This window comes from Anastrepha ludens, chromosome 4, assembly GCF_028408465.1.
Source record: "Anastrepha ludens isolate Willacy chromosome 4, idAnaLude1.1, whole genome shotgun sequence".
Classification (NCBI taxonomy): domain Eukaryota; kingdom Metazoa; phylum Arthropoda; class Insecta; order Diptera; family Tephritidae; genus Anastrepha; species Anastrepha ludens.
Window position 1 is genome coordinate 87,216,296 of NC_071500.1, and position 20,881 is coordinate 87,237,176.

Genomic DNA, 20,881 nt, shown 5'->3' on the forward strand with positions numbered 1-20,881 from the left:
ATTATTATTATATTTATTTTTTTTTGTTCCAAATAAATATTTTTACTAATACTGAGTCTTAAAATACAGCTAAAAGATAACATAATACAGTCGAACTTCTCTACAGTGAACTTCCATATAATGAAGCTCTCCTTATAATGAACTGGTTTCGAAGACACTGCTTTTTCGTTCTACTTTCGGTGTATTTTTGTCTCCTTATAATGAATTTCTATATAGTGAAGTTTTCTATATAATGAACAAATTTTACAGCTGGAAATTCAAGCGTCCTAAGTTTTTGTCTCTATATTGTGAATTTTTTCAAAAGTTTTCTGTTGCAAAAAATTACAGTTAGATGTGGACAAACTGTAATGAGGGGAATCCCAAAATTAAAACAGAAAAAGCTGAGCTATTACAGTTTTATTCAGTGATTGAAGTTAAAATGACGCATCGAAGCAGCATTTCGCTTGAAAAAAAGTTATTAATGATTAACAAAGTTAATGAAGGAAAGAAAAAAAAAAGGTATTGCCAATGAATTCGGAGTTCTTCCCAGCACTTTATCAAATATTTTAAAAAATAGGGAAGTGATTTTAAAAAATGCGGAGGATTTGGCAGTAAATACCAAACGCAAAAGACTTCGACCTTGTCATTTTGAGGATATTGACGAAGCAATATGAGGCAAGTACAGGTTGGTTAGACAAGTTCAAAAGTCGGCAAGGCGTTATTCAAAAGACATTATGTGGGGAAAGTGCTGACGACAACATAGAAAACCGTGATGAATGGGTAACGAACGTCTTACCGAAATTAAATGAAAATTACAACATTAACGACATTTTTAATCCCGACGAGACTGCTTTGTTTTTCAAATGCTTGCCAACTAAAACACTGGCATTCAAAAATGAAAAATCCTTTGGTGGGAAGCAAAGCAAGGAGAGAATAACTGTCCTGGTGGGAAGCAATATGACTGGATCAGAAAAGCTAAAATTGCTGGTAATCGGAAAGGCCAAAAATCCGAGGTGCTTCAAGGGAATAAAATCTTTAGGTGTCGATTATGAGTTTAACAAAAAAGCATGGATGACCAGTGAGATTTTTACGAAATGGATTGTAAAACTCGACAAAAAATTTTGTGATCAAAACAGAAAGGTGTTGTTTTTTGTTGATAACTGCACTGTCCACCTTAAAGATGTAAGAGACAAGTTGAGAAACATTCATCTCGCTTATTTTCCTCCCAACATGACTTCGTTACTGCAACCAATGGACCAAGGCATTATCTACAACATGAAACAACATTATAGAAAACGAATTTTAACGAATATATTGACTCAAGTGGATGAGGAAAATTCTGTTATGGCCATAGACTTGCTGCAAGCAGTTCGAAATCTTAGCAATGTATGGAATGTCTATGTTAAACCAGAAACAATTGCCAACTGTTTTAAAAAGGCTGGATTTTCAAAAGATGCTATGCAGATTCCATTTGAGCATTGGCATGAAGAGGATCTTCTTTCAATATCGGATTTGGCTGCTTGACAGTCTTCATTTAAAAAAGTAGCAAATATCGAAGCATCGTTTGATGACTACGTAAATGTTGATAATGATGTGCAGACTTGGGACAACCCATCCGAAGAAGATATTCTCAACAGCATTTTTGAAAGTCGCGGAGTTCCAGCTGAACCTGGTAAGCATTTATATTTTTATAGTCAAACAAAAATTTAATATGTAAATATTATTTCAAATAACGATCAACACGATTTGACCGTTGAAGAATTGGCAGAAACTGAGGAGGCATTACCTACGTTGATACAAGCTGCTTCATCCATTAGCGTAATTAGAACCTTTGTGGAAATGAGGAGTGACGTGCCGCTTAATGTTTTCAACTCTCTACATGATTTGGAAGCTTTTATTGAAAATGAAAAATGGAAGACTGTAATTCAAACCAAACTCACAGATTATTTTAAATAAAATTACATAAAAATTCAATATTTCTTTATAATGAAGTTTCTATATTATATAGTGAAGTGATTTTCAGGTCCCGTGCGAATTCACTATATGGAAGTTCGACTGTATGTGTAAAAATTTTTAGATCAATAAGTTTAAGTTTTCTCAGAAAAAATTCTGAAAAAACTCGGCTTTTCTCGGCCTTCTAACTGTATATAGCCCATTAAGTAAAAAATATTTAAATTTTCTTGCGAAACAATCATCATTTGCTTTTACAGAAGCCTTCAAACGATAAGGCCCATCAGCTCGTGCACATTTCTGTGAGGCATTCGTCGACAGGCCATGTTGTCCAATTCTGACTACAAACTGTATAATCCAATGCGATTTTCCTTAGCTCACCCCTCAATCCATGGTTTAAAAGCGAACTTTGCCACGAAACTGAGTATAATTAATGAGTTGTTAATGCATACCAACAAAATTGTTCGTTCAAATTGCTTAAATTTATTCTCGCCGCACGCATTCTAAAAGTTGTCACAGAATTTATGGCAAGACTAAGTATATTGCATACTTTCAGGCATGCAACTTATGTTTCCCTCAAGCAACATTAGTAACTGTGATTTTAGCACCACTTCTGTTAGAATTCACACGATTGCTCACGATTCATATGCAATTACTACAATACACAGAATGTGAACTGCCAAATGTAAGACATAGAAGGTGCAAATATGCACCACGCCTGAAATAATCGGAGCCAGATTCAGTGGGTACCTGATAAGTAAAATCCATAAGAAACATCTTCATATACGTTAAATAAGAATTTCAAATAAAGAGCTGAGCCTTAAACTCGCATGTGGCTAGGTAAGTGGCAGCAAAGATACTACTTGAGAGACTAATCTTGTGGAGCCAGCAAAGGGGTTTTGAAATTCATACATATTTGCAGAGACAAGTAGATATATAAATTAAGCGATTTTATTATTATAATTTTTTTTTTGTCGGTAATCAGTTGAAATACGGCTGGTATAATTGCGAAAGCGAGATGGAGTTGGGAAAATACTTGCAAAATGAGACTATTTTAGCTACAAATAACTTGTAAGCTAACCACCAAAAAGGATTTAAATGACATACTTAGGCATAGGATTGAACCCAAGATTAAGTTTCTGTGGACAAATAAAACACGCAGCCGAGAAAGCCGCTAAGAGCAAACATAGGGAACGAACTACGTTCTGTTGTTGTTGGTGTTCTAGCAGCGTAAACATTCCCCATACACACGCGGGGAATGTTGCTGAAACTACAGGTCGTTCCCGTTACGTAAAACTGGTTGTGGTGGAAACGACGCTCTACACTTTCTTATACGGAGCTGAACTGAGGTGAATCACCAGGGAAAACTCCTAGCATCGGTACAGCGAACAGCAGCTCTGAGAGATGCGTCTGCCTACCGCACAGTATCAGGGACAGCTGCTGATGTGATAAGCGGTTCAATACCGATTGACTTACTAGCCTTCGAAAGGAAAAAGTTGTGGGCATTAACGAGAGGATGGAAGAAGGAGTTGACAAGCTTGCAGCTCGCGCGAAATAAAGGACGAAACGATAAAGCTATGGCAAGATCGCTAGAGAGACAAAACACGTGGCGGATGTATGACTAGGCTAATAAAATATTTCGGGACATGGTACAGTAGGAACTTCGGTGAAGTAAATTCTCATACAACACAAATGGTTTCGGGGCACGGGTATTTTCAGAAATACCTGTTTAAAATAGGGCAAAGCGAACACCTTACATGCATATGCAGCCGAAGATGACACCTTTTCCAAAGCAAGCACACAAGCATAGGTCTTAAGTTAGGGTTAGTTGAAGTGGCTGTGCTACGACGCACATACGACAGTTAGAGGCCCCATGTGATACCACAGAAACTATCCTATCCTTACTATACTTGGTCCTCTTTAAACCATGGTGTATGACCTTTAAAAAGCTGGCTATACTAGCTAGCTTGATATTCGCAACATCCGCAATGTTGTCCAGAAAAGCGAGACCGAGCCGTCTGAACCAGCTTCTACACAGAGCCATGCATCCGCATAGAAGCTGTTCAACTGTATCTTCCTCTTCTATATCCTAACAGCTTCAGCGGATGGCGCCGCTTACCTCCTGGCAAGCCTTCCTATTATTCCTATTTGACAGTACCCAGATAGGGCACCTTCTATGATTCTTAAGTCTTTCCTACTTAATTTGAGTAGACCCTTGGTGCGACCCACGCGCCATTCGGGCCACGTTTGTCTACTGATAGCGCAGGTGTTTAACTTTTTCCAGTTGGATCTCATAGATCTTGCCATGAGAAAAGTGAAGGGCCACTCTGAAATGCTGCGAAAGCGGTTCCAGGTGGGGGTGACGGTTCCAAACGAGTACGAACTTTTTAATTCCTGGGGGTACGGTACACTAGATAGGGCTAACTTACTGGGGCGGCAGCCCTTGGTCGAGAGCAACTCGAGTCATTCCGGTAACGTAGAACCGGCTACCATGGGAATGTTTTTTTAGTTCCTGACATACCACTGCTACGATGGCAGCTTTGATGATGTATTAGGCATTTGGAACATAGAGCCATGTACAGTAATTCGATTAAATTAATTGTATTTTCTAGAAAATAAAATGTTTGCTTTTCTTTTTTAAGAATGTTATGGTCGTTGCATATTTTCAGGCGCATATTTACATTTAACCCTTTTGCATTATTCGACGGAAAAATGCGCGAACAAAAACTCTCTCTTATCACCAAGAACGGAATAATCCCCAATACAATTTTTTTTGTTTGTTAAAGTTTGAGGAAAATAAATAATTTTGGTAATCCTGGAACAGTTTTTTTTTCATTAGAAGGTATTTTGAGAACTTCGCGCATTTCGAGCGGTGATGCAAAAGGGTTAATGCACTTAATAATTCCGCGTACGCGAGCTCTATATTTTTATGGCTTATATTCGAAAAGATTAGCAAAAATATTTGTTTTTTTACAGAAATTAATAACATATTGCTTATTATGTTGCGCAATTAGTTTACAGGAGTTGATGAATTTTAAGTACATAATTTTTAAGTGATCTCCCTAAGCCTAACGGTACCAAAGTGTATGCTCGCAACTGACAAGCAAAGTCCTTCAGCCTAACATTAAAAATATACCATAATTAAGAAAATAAAAGAGAAACCAAATAATAAATGTCATTTACCGGCGAGTCCAGCCGATGACGCGGGCGCAGCAGCAACGCTTGGCATAAATGTTGACTCATCGGCGGCAACTTGACTTGTTTGGTGATATTCAACGGTCATCGATGCCTGTGGTTGGGCGTTTGCATTATAAGTATGTTGTTGTTGTTGTTGCTGCTGCTGCTGACGGTGATTTATATTTTGCTGTTGCATTTGTACGCCTTCCGATGTTTGTTGCAAATGGTAATTTGCATTTAATTGCATTGACGTGGAAGTGTGTTGGAAACCGATTGGTGGCGATGATGTGTCACCCGACATTTCGGGGTACAGTGGCGACGAGCGCACATTCGAGGAGGCTGACTTTGTAAGCTGATTTTGCGCTTGTTGCTGTTTTAAGGCTTCATTGGTATGGTTATTCACTTTTGACCCGGTCACACCACTACCGCTACTACTATCGCTTGCAACGCCCAACGCTGACGTTAGTGTTTGTTGTTGTACAGTGTGCGTTGTGGGTGCCGATTGTGTGCAATTGGTGGCTGAAGTTGTATTCGTGGCGCGTTGCGATAGTTTTGGTATTTGAAATTTGCTATTGAGGCCCTTCATAAAACCCTCCATATTGGCCGCCATTGTGGGTGAAGCATACTGTAATATTTTCAACATATCCGCTTGGTGGTCCATACGTGTGGCAGGTTGTGTTGGTGTTGATGTGATGGAAGATGTGCCACCGCTGTTGGAGCTAGATGATTTTTTTGATGATTTGCGCAGTGAGCCAGTGCCGGCGATCAAGTCACCAAAGGAATTTGTGCTATAACTCTTAGTCAAACCACCGCTAGCAGCAGGCGCAGAAGTGCTAGAGCCTGCCACTTTTGTTGATAGGCTACCCGAAGAATTGGATTTCTGGAATGGATGTTTCGACGTGGCACTTTTCTTGTTTGATGACTTTGCTAGCGACAATTTTTTTGAGGCTGGTCCGCTATTGACGCCTGGCTTGAGACCAGTATGTTGTCGCTTACTCGTTGAATTCGCACTTGCAGCGCCACTTGACTTGGCACCACCCTTCGTTGTTGCTATTGTAGCAGACGTACAAGTGCTGACTGCAGTACCACTGCCACCACCTTCACCACTGCTGCTGCTGCTGCTGACGCTACATTTGCCACCACTGCTTGTCTTGTTGATAGTCAGCTTTAGACCCTCTTGACTTGACTTCACCATATATTCGGAAGAGCTGGATTGCTGGTCTATAGACTCGGCACATTCTTCACCCCGTTGCGACTCACTGCTGCCAATGGCCGGCGGCGAGCGTTGCGGCGGCAGCAGCGGTAGCGCTGCCGGATACGCTAGAGTTGCTGTTGCTGTTGTTGGTGCGACTGACATCGTTGACGCCATCGAACTAACCTGACAAAATAATTTCGTATCATAGAAAGTGTGTGGACAATTAAACGCCGGAAGCGTTAAAAGAAAGAATTATAACGAGACGAGGTGTGATGGATATTTGGGTGTGTGTGCGTGTGTGTGTTTGTTAATGTATGAAAGACAAAAGAAGATCAGGAAACAATTACCGAAAGAAAAAATTAAAAATTGCGGAAAATAGCAAAAAATTAAAAAAAAAAGATGGGGAGAGAAAGAGGAAAGTAACAATGGTTAGTAAAAGTTAGTTAATATTTTATTATTAAACTATTATTTTTGCTATATTTTTCCTATATGGATGCATTTTGTGTATGTAATAAGTTTTTACTTTATTTTGCTGCGTAGCTTATAACTATTTTCGAATATACCATTTTAAAAGCAAAATATTAAAAAAAAATTATAAAAAAAACTACTAACGATATGCAATACGAATTTCTTAAACCAAAAAAGGTGAATCTTTTTTTTTTTTGACTGGTAATGCTTTGTTTTTGAAAATTTTTTTAAGTTTCATATACTCAAACTGTTTATTTTATTTTATGTTGCACCATTATTTTTATTTTGTTTATTGCTTTTTAATTTTTTTGATGTTTCTTTATTTTTTCTTTTGTCTTTTTATTTTTAATTTAATTTTTTTTTTTATCTTTTTAATTTATATTTTCCCAATTTTTTTTCTCTTTTTATTTTTTTTTTTTTACTTTTTTAATTTTTTGATCTCTTTTTTTTAAGTTTGATCTTATTTTTAATATTCTTTTTACTTTTTGTGAATTTTGATCTTTTTATATCATTATTCACCATTTTTATTATTATTACCATTTTCTTTTAAGTTTCATATACTCAAACTGTTTATTTTATTTTATGTTGCACCATTATTTTTATTTTGTTTATTGCTTTTTAATTTTTTTTGATTTTTTTATTTTGTCTTTTTATTTTTAATTTAATTTTTTTTTATTTATTTTTTTATCTTTTTATTATTTTTCTTTCACTTTATTCATTTTTACTTTATTTTTTTTTATTTTTTTTATGTCTTTATTTATTTTTTTATTTATTTTTTTATTTATTTTTTTAATTATTTTTTTATATATTTTTTTGTCTTTTTATTTTATTTTTTGTCTTTTTATCTATTTTTTTTTTTTAATTTTTTTGTCTTTATTTTTAATTTTTCATTTTTTTTCTCTTTACTTTTTTCATTTTTTTTCTCTTTTTTAATAATTTTATCTTACTTTTAATATTTTTTTTATTATTATTTTCCATTTTTTTATTACCTTTTTTGATTATTTATCGGATGTAATTATATGATAAAAAATTGTTTGTTTTATAAATTATACATAAACATGATTTTTTTTTTTTTAATTATACATGTTTTTTTTATTTCTTTGTGTGATCTCATTAATAATATTTTATATAGTTATCTTTTTTTCTTTTATTAAATATTTATCTTTTTTGATTTGTTTTTCATATACTTTTGTTTTTAATATACTTCAACTTTCTATTTTATCTTGTACATTTATTTTCTTTATTTCTCTTTTATATGTTTTTTATATGTTTTTTTATTTTTATAAAAAATAAATAAAAAAATATAAAAAAGAAACAAAAAGACGTAAATAAAATATTAAAAAATAAATAAAAAGACATAAATAAAATATTCAAAAATAAATAGAAAGACATAAATTATTTATTTTTTAATATTTTTTTATGTCTTTTTATTTATTTTTTAAGTTTTTGTACTTATTTTTTATATATTTTTAAGTCTTTTTATTTATTTTTTATATTTTTTTATTAATTTTTTTATATTTTTTTATTAATTTTTTTTATATTTTTTTAAGTATTTTTACCTATATTTTTTGTCTTCTGATTTTTATTTTTGATTTTAAATTTTTTATTATAATACTTTTATTAATTTTAATTATCATCCTGCAATGAGAGAGACGAAGCGCCACTCTGAAATGATGCGAAAGCGGTTCCAGGGTGGGCGACGTTTCCAAACGAGAGGGAGTGTTTTAGTTTCCGGACATACCATTGCTGCGACGGCAACTGTGGTGATACATTAGGCATTTTAAACCCTTCCCCCGCAAAGAACCAAAAAAAAAATAATTTTTTTTAATATTATTTGTTAAATTTTTTTTATATTTTTAACTCTTTTTCTTCTTTTTCTATTCTACATAGTAATTTTACTTAATTTTTATTTTTTATACTTTATTAATTTTATTTTTACTTTATTCTAATAAAAAAAATTTATTTATTTTTTATTTCTTTTTTGTGTGGTCATATTTATTTTATTTGTATTTTTATCTTTTTTATTTTATTATCAGTTTTATTTTTTAATTCATTTTTATATTTATTTTTTAAGTTTATTTTTTTTTTCTACATTCTAATTCTTCTTCTATTGTACATTGTAATAAAAAAAATATTTTATTTTATTTTGTTCTTAATTTTTTTTATTAGTATTATTTTTTTTATTTTTTTTTTTATTGCATTATTAATTTTACTTTTTAGTTTTTTTATGTTTACTTTTTAATTTTTTTCTACATTTCAACCATATTTACATTTTTTTATGTGGTCATTTTTATTTTATTTTTATTAATATTAGTTAAATTTTTTATTTATTTTCTAATTTAAATTATTTTTTTACGTGACGTTATTTTTTTTATTAATATTAATATTTTTTTTTTATTATTATTTTCATTTTTTAGTTCTTTTTTATTTATATTTTTTACATTCTAATAATAACACTTTTTATTAATAATTAATTGATTTTAGGTTCTTCTACCTTCTAATTATATTTCTTTTTAAAATTTTTTTCTGCACATTTTGCTGAATATCAGCTTTTTTACTACATATTTATGAACCAGCATGCACTTCACCTGTGAAAATAACTCTTACATAAAATAAAATAAATCGCAAAAGCAAAATTGATAAAATAAAATTAAAAAGCTTTCAAATATACGCAAAATAGAAAAGAAAGACAAACTACAAGTGTTAGAATATTATTTTCTTTATTACTATTATTTTTTTTTTTAACCAGAGTACAAATGTCTGTATCTTTTAAAAGTCTATTATAATCTATAATATGTATGTATATACCGCGTTCTTTTTAAGGCTAAGCCACATTTTTCCCCTTTCTATATTTGTAAAAATCGAGTAATAGAATTTGAACAAGAAAATTGTTTCCAACTCTACTATAAACCAATATTTTAAAAACGGTACATACATACATATGCATACAGTAACTAAAACTGAAGAAACTATCAGAGCTGCTCAAAGAATTTCACGTCTCAATAAGGACTAAAATATGTAACTAACAAAGGTTCAGAAGTTCTCTCCTGATAATAATAAAAAAGTTCACACATAGGAGCATAGTTCTAGAATGGAATTCGACTCCCTGTGTTGTCAAGTTTCAAATAGTTCTTTCTAAAATATGACCTAAGAATTAGTGATGATTCTAGAATTAGGTATAGACAGGGAATTATGTAATAGAGCATACAATTCGATTTCTTGTATTGGTCTGAAATTGAATAATGCATTACCAATGGAAACAAAAAACGAGACAAGATAAAAAAGAATGTTAAAATTCATTAGGAATAAGATAAATAATGCAATGCATTGTATGGAATGTAAAGTATTGTTAATTAGTGGTTTCGCGGAAAGAATTCTCCGGGACCTGGACGCAGACACATAGGGATATGGTTCTTTGTAATGAGGAAGATGGAACGCCACTTTGGAGTAATACGAAAGCGGTTTCAGGGAGGGCGACGGTTCCAAACGAGTGGGAGTTTTTTAGTCCCCGGACATATAATTGCTGTGACGGCAGCTTTGACGATGCATTAGGCATTTTAAACCCCTCAGCCGCAAATAACCATAAAAAAACGTATTGTTAATACTTATAATAAAACAAAATAATAATTAAAAGGAATGAAAAAATATATATTGTATAAAAAAATAAAAAAAGAAATAATAATAATAAACTAATAAAAAGAAATATAAAATACTGAAATAATAGTAATAATAAAAAAACAATAAAAAAATAATAATAAAAACAAACAATAATAAACTAATAATAAAAATTTTAAAAAATAATAAAATTAAAAATTAAAAATAAATGTAAAAACAATAGAAACAAATAGAAAATAGACAAATAAGAAGTAATAAAAATAAAATATAAATACAAATAATAAGAAAATAATAATAAAAAAAATTTCTCATCCGCAAAAAAAAACAGTATTGTTAATACTAATAATAAAACAAAAGAATAATGAAAAATAATAAAAAAACTAAAAACAAAATAATGAAAATTAAAAAAAATAATAATAATAAAATAAAAATTAAACAGAAATGTAAAAACAATAGAAATAAAAAAGATATAAATAAAGAAAAATAATAATAATAAAATATAAATAAAAAATAACAAAAAATTGCACCAAAAAAAAAATAAAAATAATAATACACAAATAATAAACAAATAATAATCAAAAAATTATCAAAAAATAAAGAAATTTTGAATAATAAATTTCTCATCCGGAAAAAAAGTATTGTTAATACCAGTAATAATAAAAAATTATGAAAACAAATATATAAAAAAATTAAAATAATAAAAATATAAAAAAAAAATAATAATAATATTAAAAAAAAACAATAAAAAATAGAATAAACAAAAAGAAATGTAAAAACAATAGAAATAAATAAGAAAATATATAAGTAAGACATAATAATAATAAAATAAAAATAATAAGAAAATAATAATAAGAAAATAATGATAAAAAAAATCAAAAAAAATTTAATAATAAAATTCTCATCCGCAAACAACAAAGGATTGTTAATACTAATAATAAAACAAAATAATAAAAAAAATATATATAAAAAAATTTAAAAAATAATAATAATACTAAAATAATAAAAAGAAATATAAAAAATTAAAATAATAATAATAAAATAAATAAAAAAATAAAAATAATAAAATAAAAAATTACAAAGAAATGTAAAATCAATAGAAATAAATAAAACACAAGAATAATAAAAAAATAGTACAAAAAAAAATAATAATAATAAAAAAAATTTAATAATAAATTTCTCATACGCGAGACAAGGGTTTGAATCTCAGATTTGTTTTGAAATATTTCGTTACATTTTTCATAAAAAAAGTGAATACGAATGTTTTTGGGTATAAGAAACAAGTTGTTGGCATTTACTTTTCTCATAAATAGCCGCTGGATGGCGTAACATAGAAATATAACTATTCTCAAAAGGAAAATCGATAGAAACACAAGACTTTTTACATTTTATATGTGGAATTATTGAATATTGGTAAAACCGGGTCGGTATTTTTTTATAATAATTTGTATGCTTTATAATTTTTTAATACAATTTATAATTAATAATAATAGAAAAGGACTAGAACTATGTTTCTGTGCGCTTTTTTGTTCAGGTTTACGGCTTACGAGCATCATTATTCCAGACAACGAAACAAAGGCAAGAAAAACCTAATGAGAATCTGAATATCCATTTTCTTGTATTGAAATCTACGGTTGGGAGAATACATCAGCCTTGTCTGAAAACCAAGCGCTTCACGCGACACATATCGTCAATTCATAGTTTATATTAACTCACTAAAATCCTTTAAGATTTGAGGCTTTAACAGTTTCGTCTTTTCGTAATAGTTATTTTAATAAAATACTTATTTGCAACAAAAGTATATCGAGTCTTTAGAATTAGTTACTTCGAAGAGTTACTTTTACAAAAACGACTTGTATTGTCTATTTCATTACCCAATCACGCAGGTTTCAACAACTTGTTACACCTTTCGAAAAAGCACTTCACTGCATGCAGCAAATTAGCATACGAACTAAACTTATCTGCTAAGGAACTATTTAAAGGCTGTGTACTTGCATGTCGTGTCTACTGAAAAGTTGTATGAACTTACCGCGCCGCCAACTACTTTGCGCATAGCTGCCGCTTGTGACGCTGCCGCATTCATATCCATGCCAGTGCCTGCTCCATTGCCGCTCATCAACTGTCCTACGCCACCACCGCCACCACTTATATTGCCCATATTCGACACTCCACCGTAGCCACCGGCAGTTGTATTCATCGTCGTCGGTGCAGCTAAGTGATTCATTGTCTTCATTTGTTGCATGCCAACAACACCCACGCCGCCCACTCCCATTGCAGATTTCACAGCATTTGCGGCCGCCACACCTGCAGCTGCCGCCGCTGAAAGGCCTCCTGTAGAGCCAACTAAGCCACTGCCGCTGCCACAACCGCTTTTATCACCTTTCGGACTGAGACTGGTTGCAGTGGCACTTTTTAGTGTGGACATACTCGGTTTGCCCGAAGAGCCATGCTTCGGCGAGTGTGTGCCGAAGGGTGATTTCGGACTATTCGATGCGGTGTTTGTGTGCTTCGGACTACTATAGACGGGCGAATGTTTCGGGCTGGGACGTGTCGATAGTAAAGCAGCATTGCCAGCAGCGGCAAGTGTTGCAGCTGAGCTGCCACTGTTCAACATGCCACCACTGCTGCCACCTTTGGGTGAGGAGGATGGCGAAGAAAATTTGCGTGCCACCACTGTAGCGGCCGCTTCACTTGTGGCGGCGGGTGAATTTTGACGAGAGTAAACTTTTTCTGGTGGACCCATTGGCGAATCGTCCCGCTTCTTTTTGCGTTTCTTCTCTTTTTGCCCGTCCGTGGGAGATGGTCCATCCAATTGGCGTTTGTTGGCGCCAGACGACATGCCCGTGTTAGTGGATAGAATATTGCCGCCTACGACTGGGTTACTGTTGCTTGACTTCTTATCTTTGCCAGCGTTATTGCTGCCACCGACAGCATTTATGGGTGTTATAGTGATCGTGGACGACGTGTTGATGCCGGGTTGCGGAACACCGACGCCGGTTGTAATTGCTGCAGCGCCACCACTGCCATTGCCGCCATTTGCAGCACCACATTGCGAAGTCAACGGTATAATTTCAATGCCGACGGCGCGTTTCACATCAACACCTTGCTGCTGCGAAGCGCCCCTGCTGTTGCTGTCCGGCGAAATGGGTGTTATGCTGACACAGTTCTTCAAATTGGTCGTTTTATCCATCCAAATGTTCTTGTACTTATCTGCTATTTCTATTTCCGATTGCTTGCCGGTAGCTAGTTGATCAATTAGTGTTGGTTGTTGTTGTTGTGACGGCTGTTGCTGCTGCGTTTGTTGAAGGTGGTGTAAGCCGCCCAAAGAGCTGCTCTCAGCAGAATGCAGCGTCAAACTATTTTGCATTTGACTCTTTGGGCTGTCATGAAAATCCTCTTGCTTCATTTCTGGTTTATATTGAAGAAACCCTGACAGGCCGGCAGCACCACTACAAGCTGAACTACCACCACCACCTAACGTGGCCGATGCAGAAACCATAGAAGGCATTTGCTGCAGCTGTCGTGTGTTTGGTTCCATTTTTACGGCACTGCCGCCTCGTACGCCAGTACCACCACCCGAATCATTTGGACCAACTCCCATATTAAAATTTACATAGCCACCTGAGCCGGTGCCACTGCAGGCGCCCGTGCTACCCAAACCACCCATGCCACCGCCAACGCCACCACCAATGCTGCGTTGGAACATTTTCAACCTTTCCTGATCCCACAACTTGAGTAAGGCACGTATGGTCACAGGTATGGATAAGCACGTTTCAACTATTTTTGTGAGTTTCAAAGAAAGCAAATCGTAGTTATTCGTGAGCGAGTAGATTGTACATTTTACATTGCCATCGCGCAAGTCGAACTCCACAGTAGCCATTGATTCCTCGTAGGGGTGTTGAAGTGAAACGCTAATCTGCTTAAAGGAAATAGCGTTCACCTCGAGTATGGTGGTCGATTCCATGTCTGAAAAGCAAGAAAACAAAACGTTATTCCATTACTTTTTCTATTAATAGACCCTGCAACACTCACCATTGCCCATTTTTGACTGTGTACGCACACAACTAGCCAACAATGAATAGAAAAGTGCTTGTCTTTTGAGAAAGTTTAATATTTTTGGTACTTGAATGGGCTCCGTAAAAGGAATGGAAGAGATTAGGGTGGCCTGCGAAAAGATGTTGTAATTAGTTAAATTTTTACATATTAATTAATTAAAATAAACTTAAAAAACATTCACGCAATTTCCAATTTCAAATATACTTAGCGGCGTATTCTGATACTCCAAAAATTTTGTTTTAATTCATTGCCTACCTGCAAGTGTTTGTTTTCGGTAAAGAAATAGCATTGCGTCTGATCAGGCAAATTCACAAACAATCCCTTCTGCGAGTTCTTCAGCTGCTGATCTGAGGCCGTTTGAACTACCAGATCCATAATTGATGAGGTAACAAGTTCCTTTTTGTCTAGCGATTCAATGCCACTTGCGCTGTCCGACGCGACACCCAATGGTACGCCGAGTGCCCTTAAAGAGGCATGGCACACGGGCAGCGGTTTGTTTAATCGTAGCACAAATGTCGCTGGTAAGAGCATCGAGTTTTGTTGATTCAACGGCGCATATATGGGCATATCCAGACCAGTTTGAGGATCATTAGTTACGCTCACAATGGGGAGGATTTGCAACTTGTTGGCCGACGAAGCCTCCAAATTTACTGTCACACTAAATCCGATATCTTTGCTCGTAATCAAATCTGTAGTGAGCGGTTGCAACGATTTGGACTCGAGCGATAAAAGGTCATAAGGCGGAACGAAATAGATCAGCTTCATAGGATGGCCCCCACGTCGTTTCAATACCAAACCCACCGATGATACTTTAACCAGTTGTTGGGTATCTTTGGTGAAATTTTGAATTTGAAAAAGATTGTACAGATCTGTTTCCATTGCTTGCAATGCAACAAAGGCTTTTGTTTTAACTTTGGGTTCTGCATTCAATTGATAGATGGAGGAGAGTCCTTCTAGTTGCACAGTGAAATCAGCGAAATCTCCATTATTCAAACAATTCACCAATTCACTGCAGGATTGCTGCTCAATTTTACACTCATGATGCACTTTCACATCGGTGAGTGCGCCATTCGCATCCAAAATAATTTCCAAAAAGAACATATCAGTCGAAATAAATAAGCCCGATGTATCTTCCATGAACTTTAGTCCCAGCTGTCGTGATAAACTCTCCAGACGTTCGACTAAGCCTTGCCTCGATGTTACCTTTATGCAGTGCTGCATGCTGTCGAGACATTTTTGTAAATTGGCCTTTTCTACCGCATCAAGTGCGTAACGTTTTTCCAGCATAGACATACGCATAGCTTTTGAAAGTTCAGCAAAGGTTTTGTGTTGGTTTCCGCGAGACCGAATTCGCTCCATAAGTAATTCCCGCTGCCATTGCTTATTTTTCTCGGCTGCACTGGGTGCACAACTGAGCAACTGAGCTGCGGTAGTTGCTGGAAAATAAAGACATTCAAGACACATAATTACATATAAATATTGTAGATTTAGGAAAAAAAAAATCTTAAAAGACTAATGCTTAAATAAAATAAAAATGTATGAAAAGGAAAATTTTTGACGTGATAACGTCTTATAATACGATTTAGCCGGCTGCACGCACGAAAAAATGTGTCGTTACCTTGCTCATTTGTCGTTACCTTGCTCATTTGTCGTTACCTTGCTTATTTGCCGTTACCTTGCTCATTGTCGTTACCTTGAATGAACTGCAAGCGAAAGCGCGGAACGAACGACAAAGCAAACGAACGGCAACGTTCGACATCTTGCTCTCTCCTACTTAAGTGATAAATTCACGTATTTGTATTTGCATATGCCTTCTTATTGATTATTATTAATTTGATTTACTTGAAGAATTTAAAATAAAACCAAGTTTGTTAATAATACCTGTTGTTTTAATGTTATTATTATTAATTTTTTTATTATATATGAAGGAAAAAATGTATGGTAATATTTACCACATACCTTATAAGATATGTTGTATACTAATATATGTATATAAACATGCATATATGTACATATACAATTTCGCGCAATTTTCAAAAAGAACAAATCTATATGTAAAGATGCGTCAAGTCATATGGGCATATCAAATATACGAATCTATTCCGTACGCAAGCAAATGTAAGCTAATGTGCTTGAACTGCAAGCGAGAGCGCGGAACGAATGACAAAAAGCACAATCGGCCCCCGCGTTCGGCAACGTTCGACATGGCTCTGTCCTACTTGAGTGAGCATATATATGTATGTATATGCGCCTTTGTATATAAATTCACATACTTGTATTTGCATATGTCTTCTTCCTGTGTGCATGGTAATGAACCAACTCTCTGTTGAGAACAAGGTGGATTTAATAAGGTGACAGCATTCACCCAGCTGAATTTTTCGCCGTAGGTATGGCTTACGTCAAAATAATATGCTTTGCTTGTATGTATTGGTATGTTTACATTCGTATGTTTAAATTTGCTTGCTGATTTTGACATGATGCTAGCACCAAACGCAACAACAAATACATGTAGGGTTTTACTTATATGTGTTTGCTGTCACCTGTAATAAATTCGCCTTGGTTGAGAATAAACGATGATAGGAAAAATAGGAAATGAAAGGGAGTGTTTCAAGTGTAATGTGTCTTGAGAAAGTCAAATCGATGATGCCTCTAAGTGTTGTTGACTTATTAACGTCTGGTGTACAATCGAAATTGAACATATCTTTCATGAATTTGATAAATGTTTCGTCATTTTTCACGTTTGTGTAAATGTAACTTGACCTATTCCATTGCAATTCCATTTACCTCCTCCTCTATATCCATACAAAATATCTATCAAACAAATAAAACTAAAATTTTGTTTTGAAAATTGCAACCATTCCATCAATATTTTCTTATGACGTTGTCACGTTAAACTATCGTCAGTAAACCGACTTTACAGACAACCCCTTTTTTTCTTAAGGGGTTATACGCAGTTATGACTTTCAAAAAAATCGATTTTTTTTATTACATTTTTGTAATGTACATATATTCAAAAGTATACGCACGAAATTTGAAGTAGATCTAAGCAATACTTTCGGTGTTATACCTAAATATGTAGAGATGCCTCGGCACGTTTTAAGGTAGGTATTGAAACTTTAAACGTGTTTTTTTCAAAACGGCATTTTTCAAGTCGGTGTACACGATATCTCGAAAACGGCTTGTTTGATCGGTCAACCGTTTTAACTCAATCTTTAAAGATACATTTTCTAGTAATTAATCGTTCCTTTTGTAAATCTGATACTTATTTTCCATTTTATAATCAATTTACGGCCAAATTTTAACGTAAAAATCGAAATCATTTCTTTTAAAAGCTGCCATTTTGTGAAAATTCACTATTTTGATTAGCCGAACGATTAATAACTAGATAATCTAATATATTAACAAAATTTGTTTGGTTTTTTGATTTCAGATAATCCAATCCTGAGTTACGATGTACACCGTAAATCGTCTTTTTTTAAAGGAGGTTCCAGAAATCGCCTGCAGCGCGCTCTATAATCAACATTTTCATAAATAAAAAATTTTGTTACGTTCTTGAAGGATGCTTTTATAACCGCCAAAAATTTTCAAATTAAAATATTCTGAAGTTCCTTCAGGATAAATCCTTGACAACCCGTCTTTTATTTGCTTCATAACTGCGTATAACCCCTTAAATAACTGTTAAGGTTTTTAAACCAATATTCAATTGATCTCAAGGTCGAAAAATTTTTTTAAATGGTTCAGTTGGCGATTTTCTGTTGCGCTACGGAGCCGATGGTAATTGCTTGAAAATTTTTACACATATTTTTCGCGAAATCACTTTTTTCAAACTGAGACCTAGTTCACATTGGTATTATCTCGATATGCAGCTGCGTTATTGGCTGCTCCGGTCTTTTGTCTGGTTCATGTTGATTCTCCATAAATGTTTGGGAAATATTGCTGGTGCGACAGTCGTGGAAACCTAGTTGTCTTTGTTGTTGTTGTAACAGCAAAACATTCCCCATACATGTAAGGGGAACCCGAAACCTAGTTCATGCCAATATGTGCGCTACACCAGTCTAAACCCCCAAATAGTGGTAGTATGACTGCCAAGTTAACCATCAAATCTTCTGAATTTTTGCCGCAATCGACTTCCACCTCGGATTCTGATTTTCATTGTACTTGTGGTGTAACTATATCTCCACAGCCACAATATTCACATTGAAGTTCAAGCCATTTAAAAATTAAAGTATCGTGATTTAGACCCAGCGATTATAGTTCGTGTAGTTGCCAATATTTTTGGTTAAATATTTTTTGCGATTTATATATCTACATAACACACATATATCTTTACAAAGCATAAAAAAATCCATAACAATTAAATGAATATTAGTACCATATCATTAAAAGTATTACACTCACTCGTTGCTGCAGCTGCTGACTTTCCAATAGTCGGATTCATTTTATTTGCCAGAACCGGTAAGAATAGCGTTTGGGACTTCTTGAAGCAGCAGGATGTCAATGTAAATTGTGCACGTTTCTTTACTATTCTTTTACTCAAAGTTTACTGTTTAGGAATCCATAACGCGCCTAGCATATACAATTGTACACATTAAGTATCTTTTTTTTATTTTATGAAAGAAAAACTAAACTTTTCCTCAACATGAACACCATTTTTTCTTTGCATCTGGCTTGCACTTTAATAAATATGCAAATCTTTTATCGAGTTTTATAAGACATTAGTAACTTGTAATCGATATCACTAATTTCGATATCTATAATAACACATTGACAATACAAACATTTTCACATCACGTCTACACCTTCTACCAAATGTGACTTAATATCTGACAACTTATGTTATGACTACCACAAAATTAATCTACCCGTTCACAAATGGCAGATTACCTGCAAAATTGACAATCAGCTGTGAATACTGTTGTGAAAGGTTTTTCTTCATAGAAATTATTTTGGTGGAATGCATGGAAAATTCTATATTACGTTTTATAATAAGTAATAAGAGGTCAAAACGTTTAGGAGTTTTATAATTCGATGTAGCCGGCTCACGCACACAAAAATGCGGCGTTATCTTGCTAATGCGGCGTTGCCTTGCTCATGCGTTATCTTGCTTGAACTGCAAGCGAGAGTGCGGAACGAACGGCAAAGAGACACAACGGCCCCCGCGTTCGGCAACGTTCGACATCTGGCTCTCTCCTACTTGAGTGAGCATATATATGTATGTATATGCGCATATGTATATAAATTCACATATTTGTATTTGCATATGCTTTCTTCCTGTGCGCATGGCAATGAACCATTTCTCTGTTGAGAATATGACGATGATAGGAAAAGTAGGAAATGAAAAGGAGTTTCGAGTGTAATGTGTCTTGAAAAAGTCAAATCGATGATGGTGCCTCTTATTGTTGTTGACTTATTAACGTCTGGTGCACAATCGAAATCGAACTTATCTTTCATGAATTTGATAAATGGTTCGTAATTTTCCACATTTGTGTAAATGTAACTTGATCAATTCGATTACGATTCCATTTACCTCCTTCTCTATATCCATAGATATTCTATCAAAAAAATAAAATTAAAATTTTCTTTTGAAAAATGCAACCATTCCATCAGTATTTTCTTATGACGTTATCACGTTAAACTATCGTCAGTAAACCGATTTTACAGACAACCTCTTTTTTTCGGTAAAATGAATCTATGATTCAAATATTTAACAAATATTTTATTAGAATTGTTTATACAGATCCATTTCATTAAGATTTTTTTTTGATGTTTCTTGGATGACAGTGATGTCAGTCTTTGTCCTCTTATTGCTTACTATAAAATGTAATATCGAATTTCGAATGCGTATTGCTGCCATAGTTTTTTGCAACCTCAGTAAACGTCGCATACGGATTTCCTCCAATTGTTTATTATTAGCAGCCAATTGCGCAATTAAATTAGCTATTCCTTCTCCTTGTATTTTGTTCATATCATTAATAATAATTAAAGAAACCAAAAACACCGAAATATTCCCCCAAAATAATTTCTCGGAAGAAAAACCTTTCAAATTTCATTTTGCATCTTATTAATTAATAAATAATTAAATAATTAATTTTTGTAGAATTATTTCTAATGACTGCATATGGGAACATACTTTAAGGGAGTGTCAGAATTCTAATGTCCCAAGTGGGCAAGCCTTTAATAATTGAATACTGCTTATACAGTACGAATATATAACAAGTTTTGTATCATTCATTTTTAACTCAATATCTACTTACTCACAAGTTTATTTGACAAACATTTTTTTTCCGCATACATATAGTACTATATTTTAAATTTTTAATTAAAAATTTTGTTTTTATAAAATCTCCTCGAAATCCAAATCCATCACTTTGCGATCTATCGTTTCTTTTCACCCGTTCCTGTGCTGAAAGTAAAACGTCAAATCTTGACATTTCCAATTGACGG

General features: G+C 33.7%; 1 protein-coding gene across 2 annotated transcripts; it reads right to left on the reverse strand.

Annotated features, from left to right (window-relative positions):
- Window positions 1–1,998: 1,998 nt before the first annotated feature.
- LOC128860079 (mediator of RNA polymerase II transcription subunit 1-like) lies at window positions 1,999–19,132 on the reverse strand. Of its 2 annotated transcripts, XM_054097326.1 has the most exons (6): window positions 18,836–19,132; window positions 14,693–15,873; window positions 14,414–14,546; window positions 12,411–14,347; window positions 5,113–6,484; window positions 1,999–5,047 (listed from the first exon to the last, which is right to left on the reverse strand). In XM_054097326.1, the coding sequence occupies exons 1-6, from the start codon at window positions 18,873–18,875 to the stop codon at window positions 5,043–5,045; spliced, it is 4,668 nt and encodes a 1,555-aa protein (XP_053953301.1). In that variant the 5' UTR covers window positions 18,876–19,132; the 3' UTR covers window positions 1,999–5,042. The 2 variants fall into 2 exon arrangements, with proteins under 2 accessions (XP_053953301.1, XP_053953300.1); XM_054097325.1 differs by having other exon boundaries at window positions 1,999–6,484.
- Between the last annotated feature and the right edge of the window lie 1,749 nt (window positions 19,133–20,881).